General features: G+C 48.5%; 1 protein-coding gene across 3 annotated transcripts; it reads left to right on the top strand.

The window, feature by feature from the left end:
• The first annotated feature begins 1,278 nt into the window (after positions 1-1,278).
• Positions 1,279-10,136, top strand: NRGN (neurogranin). Of its 3 annotated transcripts, none has more exons than XM_043993266.1 (4): positions 1,279-1,293; positions 1,759-1,933; positions 8,007-8,233; positions 9,176-10,136. In XM_043993266.1, the coding sequence occupies exons 2-3, from the start codon at positions 1,919-1,921 to the stop codon at positions 8,226-8,228; spliced, it is 237 nt and encodes a 78-aa protein (XP_043849201.1). In that variant the 5' UTR covers positions 1,279-1,293; positions 1,759-1,918; the 3' UTR covers positions 8,229-8,233; positions 9,176-10,136. The 3 variants fall into 3 exon arrangements, with proteins under 3 accessions (XP_043849201.1, XP_043849199.1, XP_043849200.1); XM_043993264.1 differs by lacking the exon at positions 1,279-1,293 and adding an exon at positions 8,550-8,570 and having other exon boundaries at positions 1,750-1,933; positions 9,168-10,136; XM_043993265.1 differs by lacking the exon at positions 1,279-1,293 and having other exon boundaries at positions 9,168-10,136.
• Positions 10,137-10,436: the final 300 nt, after the last annotated feature.

Raw genomic sequence — 10,436 nt, 5'->3', positions numbered from 1 at the left:
CCACTTCCCCATCCATCCCCACAGGACCATAGAGACAGAGTCCATCAAGGGAGTTTACCCAGCCTAAGGCCGTGTTTACTCCCAATCAACTAGGAAAGAGGCTTGAGCCCCTGAGGCAAGTTGCAGTTTATTAGAGTCAGAAAATGGTATTTTGTAAGAGGAATTGATTCAATTCTCACTAACATGGGTGGGCCTTAAATAAACTGGGGGTGGGAGGAGGGAAAGAGAGACTCCCCTGGTCCTAAAACTTTGGAAACCTAGCATCAATTCAGCTCTGGAAAACCAAGCTAGTTAACCTCTATCACCACCCTTGCCAACAATTAGATTTTCCTTTCTTCCCCTTTGATCCCAAGAACTTCTGTCCTATCCTTTCAGATAAGAGAGCCAACCTATGCTTTTCACAAGACCACCCTCTATCTGAGAAACATATGTGGGCTTAATTACAAGGCACCTCCAGAGCTCCATCACCTATCTTCTTTCTTCTCTGAATTACCCTATCAGCAATTCTCTTTCTCTCCCTCCCCTAAGTTCTTGATTTAGAATTTTCCACTTTTCTCATAAACACCTTACCCTTACCCATATAATATCCTGCACCATTACCAGCCCTACATCTCTGAAAGGGACAGCCTAAGGCCCAAGACATGAGCTTTTCCTTCCTATGTGGAATTTCCCCACAACTTCCTTCCCCCAGCCTTTCAGGATACCTGCATCCTCCCCCTAACACTTCCATGACCCCAGAGAGATAACTAGAGTCCTGATGATTCACTGTGCTTGAGGTTATGATGGTTTTCTTCTCCAGATGAATAGAGAAGGGCAGAAGCAGGTGTGTATCTGAGAGCTGAGGATTCCTTGGACCTTGAAGGATCTTCCCCTAAAGCAAGGGGTAGGAGACACTGAGCAGATTCTAGGAGGAAAGCTATACAGGGAGGTGCAAGGGTTAATGGGGAGATGGTTCTTGAAGATTCCTTCTTACAAACATGCATACATCATGTGTATATGTAAAGTATATTTTGCAGTATTCAGTAGTCTGTGTATCACAGATTCACAGGTTGAAGTTGCCTATGTGCCTTTCTGAGCAGGATGTGTGTGCTGGGGGAAGGGTGTTCTTGTGTATTTGAGCTAATCTATGTAGAGTATAGCAGTGTGTGGGTGTTCAGCCCCCTGTGGAGTATCTGAATTTTTGTGTATTCATGTATAATTGTGTGTCCGTTACTGGCCTTCATAACTTGCAGGATGAATATATCAGCACTGTACCGGATGTGAAGAGGTGACAGTCTTCCAGTATTTTGTTGAGTATGTTTACTTTGGAGATTCGAATGAGAGTGGGGAAGATGGAAGAAAGCATTGGGGAGGCACATTTCTAAGTGGGGGAAAACAAAGGGGGGGGGATATCTCTCGAAGAGCTGGCGCCTCAGGTAACCATACTGTCTAAGAGATATGTGTCCAGATGGGAGGATGTATTGTCTTTGAGAGGTCGGGGGTGTTCTTCTGTTTCTCATACTCCTTGTCTGTCACTGTGCCGTATTGGGGAGCGGGGATGCTGGGGATTATTCCGTGGGAGTTTGGGAGGCTGTAGGTGTGTAGGAGGAATTGAGGAAGGTGTGTAGGTGGAGGGGCTGGGGCTGCCACTGGTGGGGGTGGTAGGGAGGGGGTAAAAGAAGGCACAAAGGGGGCGGAGTCTCAAGGTGTAGCCTCTCCTCTCCTCCGCCCACTCAAGTTAAGACTCCTCCTGATTGGCTACCCTACTGTGGGGTTCAGGTTACATCCCAGAGCAGTCCCGAGCGCGGGAGAGAGAGGAATAGAGTCGGGAGCGGATTTTGCACTCTGAGCCGGGAAACCCGAGTCCCTGAAGCGCGTCGGACAGCTCACCGCCCCTGCCCCCACCCCCAGCCCCGCCCAGCCCAGCCCTGCGGTCGGGATGGACTGCTGCACGGTAAATACAAGGACCACCAAAGGAGGGGTCTAAGGGTGCTAGTGGGTCAACCGCGCCAGGGGACCCCCGAGGCATCCTAAGACGGGGAATGTGGGAAATGAGTGGTGGGCGACCTCTGGGAGAGAATCGGGACGTCAACTAAGGGAAAAGGGTAGCTGCTTGGAGGAAAAAAATGAGGAGGTGGGGGCGGGGGGCATCCCCGCTAGGCTTCCGAGTCCTAAGAACGATTCCGCGGAGAGAGCGGTTGTGGTTAGAACACGAACCTTTTTGGTCGTTTCATTATTGTAGTTGACCTGGCCGGAATAGACAGTAGTATTTGCAGGGTGAAGCTGTGGCAGGACTGGGGCTGGACTGCCAGGAGGCACTTTCCGATAAAGAAGGGTAGGAGACCACAAGAACAAGATTTTGGTGCATCTCTCTCTGGGAATTTGTAGGCTTAAATCCAGTCTCCACCTACTGCCAAATCTCCTAAACGTCCAACAATGCCCAGGGAGGAACCAATCAATTGGTTAATGCTGCTCATGGACAAGAAGCAATCTGGAAGAGAGAGAGTTCTTTCCCCTCCCCCTCTTCTGCTTCAGGGAAGGTGGGGGGATTGGATGAGATGACCTCCAGAGGTCCCTGCCGGCTGGGGAAATGTGTAATTTATCACCCACCCACATAAGAAATCAGAACGTTGCAATAAGAATAGGTCTAGCGGTCCTAGGAACGGTTGAGGTCATCTTACTTTTATTTTCACCTTTTCATTAGTCTAAATCAGTAGAATTGCACCCTCGGGAAGATTATGGGCTCAGGGCCTCAGTCAGTCAAGACAGACATCAGGCAGTGGAGAGAGAAAGGTTCAGTGTGGGAGGAACAGCCCAATTCTCTCAGAGGGAGAGAAGGAAATTGAGGAAAGGAGGGAAGAGTTTTTAGGTAAGGTAGGGGGAACAAATGATGTGGGTGAATTAGAAATTGGTTCCCCAGAAGATGGCTTTCTAACCCTCTGTGTGTTGTATAAAGGGACTCTGCCACTAACAAGTGGCAAGCCCCACTGCCCACCAGTCAGGAGTAGTGCTGGGAGCTGAGAGGAGTGGAGAAGGTAGGGAGGGAAGGGTTTGAGAAAAAGATTACCACTTCCTGAACAATGAAATGAGCTGAAAGGTGAGAACAAAGAGTACAGATGCCAGAACTAAAGAAGAATTTTCGTCCCGGAAAAGGAATATAATAATATTTAGAATTTATACAATATTTTTAAGGTTTGCAAAGTGCTTTCCATGTGTTATCTTATTGATCCTCACAACAACCCTGTGATGTAGGTACTATTATTCCCCTTTGCAGATGAGGGAACTGAGGCTGAGAGAGATTAGAGTGATTTGCACAGCTAAGAAGTATCTAAGGCAGGATTTTAAATCAAGTCTTCATGACTCAAGGAGCAAGTCTGTTATCCATTGCCTAAATGAACCTCTTTCCCATATAACCTTATTCATCCAGGTAACCAGAGTTGTTGCTTTAGCTCCCCAGCAAGTGGGATCCAGGGGATGTTACCTAAATTGTCCCCAATAGACAGAGGAGTCCAACCAATAGAGCCCTGCCTGGAAAGAATTTTGATGAAGGCACTGAGAGAAATTAGGTATTCTCCTCAACACTGCAGTCACTCCTATAGTCCAGTGCCTTGGAAATTTAAGAAGACTCCAGAGCTGGATCACCTTCTCCCCCCACACACACATACATACATACATACATACATACATACATACATACATACATACATACATACAGTGCCCTACAGTCCCCTACATCAGAGGGATTCCCCTCCTCTGGGTCCCTCACTGCATCCTCTATTCTTCTAGGTTTGTCAGGCAAACTGGATGAGTTAATGAGGTTACAAGATTATGAATGGTGAGTTAGCCTTGCTACTTACTGCTCTGGAAAAGGAAAGTGTGGACACAAAGTCACAGGGTAGGGCAGGGAAGAAGATAAGAGCTGAGGGGCTCAAGCCTGATTGAATTGTAGAGCAAGTATATAGTTGGAATAGAGGTGGTTAGTTTCTGTCCCATTCCCCATTCATCAGAAAATCCCTAAGTAGGATTCACAGGATATTTGAATATTAGGGATCACTGCTGAATCCCATACAGAAACTGAAATAGGTAAGAAAAGCCATATAAAACATCAGTGTGTGAATGGATTTGGAATTAGGATATTTGGGTTCTAGTCCCAGGTCTGCCACTGACTGAGTTTCTGATCATGCTTAAGTCACAATACTTCTCTGAGCCCATATTTCTCATCTGTAAAATGAGAAAATTGGGCCAAAAGATCTCTAAGATTCCTAAGTTCCATTCGATCTCAACCCTGAGTTTTATCCCACCCAACCTTCCTCTTCTCTCCCTGCTTCATGTTACTTCCACAATTTCCTGCTGATCCTGACTGTAGAATTTGGGGCAAGGCCCAGCCCTACTTTGTTCCTTACTTTCCCTTGATACCATAAAGATAGGAACAAAATTATATGAGGAAGGGCAGACCTCCTAAGGGAAAGAGGGTTGAAGGGGAAGTGCCTGTCCTGTTGATGCAAATATTATAGGTATTAATTTCCAAAGTTTTCTGTTTTGCTTACTGTTCATTCCACATGAAAATGTGCAGAATACCTCTCAGCTCCTACCCTTTTTCTCCCCTTCCAACTACCTTCCTCTTTCCCTAGCTCCTACTTGGTAAAAACCAAGGTGGCCCAAAGAAAGATAGAATCATAGCCTCTGAGCCAACCCTGGACTTGAGACCCTCCCCTTTCCTTCCTTCCTTTCTCTTCTACTGGGCTGAATTCTTTCTAACCTGCATTCCTTATAGCTGGAAGATATCTCAGATATATAGTCCAACTATCTTACAGCTAGCAAAATTATACCCCTGAGGATTGAAAGGAGGTGCTAGGAGTAGGTGAGGTAGGGGGAGAGCTTTTGCTTGTTGATGCAGGTTTTCAATCTGAATCCAGCCATGGTGGATTAAGGTTTGGCACTGGTGCTTCCGGGAAAGGATATTTCTCCCCCCCCACCCCCCACCCCAACCTGCTTCCTTTAGCTGCTGGTGTTCTGGAGAATGGGGCTAGTGGTGATTGGTGTGTATCCAGCTCTGAAACAGAAAAACCACGCTTGAGAGTTCTGGGAGGCAAAAAACCTGAGTCCTAGGGATCTAAGGAAGAGAAAGGAGAAGAGTCAGCTTAGAAAGCATAGAATTTTCTAGTCCAGAGAAGCTAAGAGGACAGTGTCACCACTCTAGCTTTACAGTAAAGCCAGGGATATTTCACTGAGATAAGGAATGAGGGGAAAACTTATGTACCATTCAAAAAGACTCCAAGATCATTGTAGGCCCAGAAAAGGGGTTGAGGATGGGGGTAAGGGACATAATAAGTATATTTCAAAAGTGAGAATTATTATTGATCTTTTTTTGCAAAATTAGACTGGTGTTACCCAAATCCCTATCAACCAGGTTAACCAGGCCCTAAGGAAGTGATCAACTGAAACTCCAGAGAAGAAATAGGCTCATGCCTATCTTATCTCCCCCTTCCACCCCCCTCCCAGTGCTATGTCTTATTTTGTTTCTTTTCTGCTCCAGAGAGATCATTCTCCACCTTTCAGTCTCAAATACATACACCCTATTCCCTCTTCCAAGAAACCATGGGAAGGCAGTCTTCAAATTCAATTGACTAAGTTCTACCTGGGGTTTCTTTTTACCTGCTCCCAGAAGACTTGGGACAAATATAACATAACATAGAGGGGGGACTTGATAACTAATGCCCTCAGAACTGGAAATGGGGTGAAAGTGGTTCCAGTGGTCACATAACAATTTCTCTCTGCCCCCACCCTCCCACATACATACCAACAGTAGGAGAAACAAGGTCACCCGAAGGATTTAAGAAACTGAAGGAAGGTTTCTAGAAATGAGGATCAGAAACTAACTCACATAATTCGAAATAAAACAAATTCTGAGAGGGAAGGAATAGAAGCAAGGACTACGCAAGCCCCATGCACCTGAGCTCCAATCTATTCTGGATCTCAGACTAATGATGTGATTAATACCATTCTCTCACCTCACCCATCCCCAGCCATGCCTAAATGCAGCTTTTCGGAGGGGAGGGGAGGGGCGGGGCAATGTGGCATCCACCACCTTTGGAGGTCAGAGTAGTCTTAGACAAGGGGCAATTGCTCTTTCTGTGTGTCATGGATCCCTTTGGCAGTCTGTGAAAGTGTCTGAACTCCTCAAAAGAATGACTTTTAAATGAGTAAACTAAAATATGTAAAATTACCAAGGAAACCAAAAATTAGTGAAAACAAAGATGTAATTTTTTCCCCATCCAAGTTCATGGACTTCCTGAAATCTACCCTCAGACTCCAGGTTAAGAACTTCTTTTTAAATTTGCTTAATCTAGCATTGTGTTTCAGTTTATTCACATTTTATGTTGTTCCTGATTCATTCTCCCATGCACACACCACAGAAAAGCCTTTCTATTCCAGTTTATATTTCCTTCTTCCCCTTAGTAGGTGGAAATGAGTCTTTTCCTCTGCTTCTTTTCCCATCTGGACTTATAAACTGTCTTCTCTCCTTTTTTTGTCTCTGAGCTTTTCCTGGAGGAGGAGCAGTCTGGGTGGGAAAGGAAGGTAGTAGAAGGAAACCTCTAATCCTGTTGGCTGTAGCTGAGATATTCAAACTCCTTGAGGTTCTTCCAGCCTGTTGTCTTTGGCCCTAAACCTAGTATTAAATCTATGAGATCCCAAACAATCTCCTTAATTCACTACTGTGTACTCCCTCCATTAGAGCAGATTGCAACCTATCTTCTCTTCTCATTCTGAACTGCTGTTGTCCATGTCCTATTAGTCCTCCATGAGGAGGAAGAGGAAGATGGAAGGGAATGGGGAGGAGGAGGGAGAGCAGGGTTTGGCCACTATGTTGGAAGTTTTTCTCTGGATCTCTTGACGTTTTCTCTACCAGGGAAGTGTGTGAGCTGTCCTTCAATTATCCCTTGATCTTGCTAATGAACCAGCCCACTTTTTTTTCCTGGCCCTTCGTCTCTCTGTGGACATTCTCTAAGCAATCTCTCCTTCAAAATTCCTTAGTAATACTTGCAGCCTACTCACACCAATAAAAATTGACCCATATGCCTACTTTCACATCTCTACACAATTGTTATGAAAATAACAGCATTGTTGAGGAAAGTATGAGAAAAAACTGGCAAATTTGACATAACTGAAAGGTGTAGGGAATATAACTCCCATTTATTGTTGTTGCTGCTATAGAAGCATTTAACTTAGAACAAAATGCTTTTTTAAAAATGGCTCCTCTGACAAGACCCCTAATCGCACCTGGTCTCCAAATAAGGGAAATGCTGCCGATTCTTCTCTGCAATCCTGGATTCCTTATAGCTGGAAGGTATCTCAGATATATAGTCCAACGTCTATCTTACAGCCAGCAAAATTATACCCCCAGAGAAGTGCTAAAGTTGGGAGTTCTGGGTCGGTGTGGGTTGCTCTGATCTAGATCTAGTCTCTGATCAAGTGGATCTTAGCGGGGGTGGGGGGTGGGGGGTGGGGATTGGACCAGAACCGGTACTGGGAGCTATGTTCCCTGCCTCCGTTTCCTGTTGTTTCTGCTTCTCCATATTCTAGCGGGCTGTCCAGCTCCTCCCCCGTCTCCTAATTCCAATTGGCAGTTCTTCCAGCCTCAAGCCTTGGGTTTCCTTTCCGGCTAGGGTGTGGGTGTGGTCAGTGAGGCTCAGAGCCCTCTCTTATCCCTTAAGGACTCTTCTCCAACCAGGTTTCCTGTCCCCAAGGTTCCTATCCCTGGTACACGGCTACCCTTTTTCCTATGCTAGCCTTCCTTTCCTCCTCATATATTCTCGTCTGAAGTCCAACCTCCCCAAATACCTTGACTCAGTTCACCTCAAGAATGCCCCTTCCCAAGTCTCTACGAAGTCCTGTCACCCAAAACCCTCTGCTCCGTGGTGCCTTCCACTCCAGCTTTTCCAACATACGACTGGAGTCTCTTCTCATCCCTGACCCCAACCGCACCCCATCCAAATACAATCTTCTTTTCCTCCCCAATCCCCCAGGAGAGCGCTTGTTCCAAGCCGGACGATGACATCTTGGACATCCCTTTGGACGATCCTGGCGCCAACGCGGCAGCTGCCAAAATCCAGGCGAGTTTCCGGGGCCACATGGCGCGGAAGAAGATCAAGAGTGGGGAGCGAGCACGAAAGGGCCCAGGCCCCGGGGGTGCGGGCGGCTCTGGGGGCGCCCGGGGGGGCGCGGGAGGCGGCCCCAGCGGAGACTAAGCCAGGTAAGGGCTAAATGTCACCATCTATCCCCAGAACCCTTTCCCAATTTTCCCGGCATTAGTATTTCCTCCACCCCTACCTCAGTCCTCTGAGCATTAGAAAGTCTCCTTCCGGGGGCCCTTCCATTCCAAATGTCCTAAGAGCCGAGCGGCTAATTGTGCTGGGGGGCGGAAGAAAGATGGGGAGGGGGAAGTCCCTAAGCCAGGTGACCGACTGCATTGGAGGGCGGGGGGGGGGGGGTTAAGAACCTGTAGATGCAGTAAGCTCACCTGTTTTTCCTCCTCTGCCTCTCCACCCTTGCTCGCCCCCCGACCGAAGGTGAACTGACTGTTTTCTAAGGTAATTATTGTGTTACTCGGGAGGGGCAGGAGTTGCGCTAGTTAGTACCAGCCTGGGTGTATTTGTATCTTTGTCGGGAGGGGGCGTGTCTGTCCGTGGGAGGTGTCAAATCCTTCCTCTCCCTTCTCTCCAATTTCAAGGCTAGGAGACACCACCTGCTGCTGCCAGGGCTGGGGAATGGGGTGGGGGAAGGGGGAGGCGATGATTGGGGGAAGGGAATCCTGTAAAAACTGAGTCGGTGACCCAGAGACAGGGACAGCATGCACACCTGGACAAACATGTACAAAAGGAGTTACACACTTGGAGCCACAGGCATACACAGCGATTCCAACATACGCAATTTCTTTCGCACAAAGGCACCCTTGGGGAGGTCATTTCAGTTCAGGGACTGGGGGGCGGGGAACAGTTTCTAGTTTCTAGATAAGTAGAAGTCCCAGGCACCCTCCTCCAGGCCAATCTCCTTGGCATCTCAGCGGGGGCGCTGGAAGAGGGGAGAGAAAGCGCTGGTTTCTGACCCCAGCTGGGGGTAGGGGTGGAGGGAGGAGTGGAATGGAGGGAGGAGGAGGGGGCTGATGTTCAGAGCTTCTCCCTCCGCAGTTCCCTAGGTGAGATGGATGCCACGTCCCCTTCGCAGTGACAAGACTTCCCTGCAATGTTTGTGACTCCTTCCCCCACCTCTCCTGCCAGCCTCAGGAGCCCACACGCCACCGGGAGACCCCTCCCCTTCAGGCCGGCTCCATTCCGGAGTCACTCTACCTGTTCGCCAGTCTAAAAAGGGACCTGATTTCCCTATCTTCTTCACTCGTCTGTCCTTTCCTCCTCCTCCTCGTTCTGCCTAACCCGCTCCACCTCCGCAGCGCAGCCGCCCTGCATGAACTCACCACCAACTTTGCTAAGCTCCTCTCTTAGCTTTCTCTCTGCGGATTGCTGAGGGCGCCCCCAAGTAGTCCCTCTGTGTGTGTGCTCCCACTAAGGAAACCCCGTTTGTTTCTGCGGGAAGCCAAGGGGTATGCCTGCCCCCACCCCCTCTCACTGTGCTGCTGTAACCATCCCCACCCAGCCCACCCAAGCTCCAAGACTTTGGGCCTTCTGCTCCTCCACAAGCAGTCTCCAGTTTACACACTCGGGGTGAGGGGAGGCTTTTGGGGGTGCCGGAACCCTTTCTTTCTGGGCCCGATCCTACTCTGGTTGGTGGGGGGAGGAGCGGGTTCCCGTTCCAGAGGTCCCCTGAAGTGACGGTGATTGCACGCCCAGTCCCACACCTGCCTGTAATCTCCCAGTCCTGAGCCCAGTCCACAACCCTATCCCCCTTGCCTTGACTGCTGCGCATCCCGGGACCACCTCTCCAACTCTCTTCTTGTTATGCAAACTCCTAGGCCGAGGTGTTTGAGAGGCGGTGTGGGGGGAGTCAGAAGCTGCCCCGCCCCCTGCCCTGCCCTGCCCTGCCCTAACCGCCCAGCCCCCAGCCGGGCTCCTGGGGCTGTGGCAGAAGGGTTTTTAAATTTTCGTGTGTGCATGTGACCGCTCTGGGTTGGAATGTGAACAATAAAGAGGAATGTCCAAGTGTTCCGGGCTACCCTCGAGAAGGGGTTGGGATGGGCTTACAGAGAGCAAAGGCCCTGGACTGGACTAGCCCCAACCTGACTTAGAACTTTAAGAAATGCAAAGAACTTTACTGACAGCCCTGCAAGACAGGTATTACAAGTATCCCCTTTTTACAGATAACGAAACTGAAAATCAGAAAGGTTTAAGTGACACAGCCCCAAAAGTTGTAGTGATGTGGTGTAGACATCAAAATGTGTCTGGAAACCTCTACCAAAAATGTGAGGGTGGGATCTACCTAGGACCCTGGTGATTCAAATAGAT

This window comes from Dromiciops gliroides, chromosome 3 (genome assembly GCF_019393635.1).
Source record: "Dromiciops gliroides isolate mDroGli1 chromosome 3, mDroGli1.pri, whole genome shotgun sequence".
NCBI classification, from domain to species: domain Eukaryota; kingdom Metazoa; phylum Chordata; class Mammalia; order Microbiotheria; family Microbiotheriidae; genus Dromiciops; species Dromiciops gliroides.
This window is presented reverse-complemented; position numbering and strand designations above follow the sequence as displayed.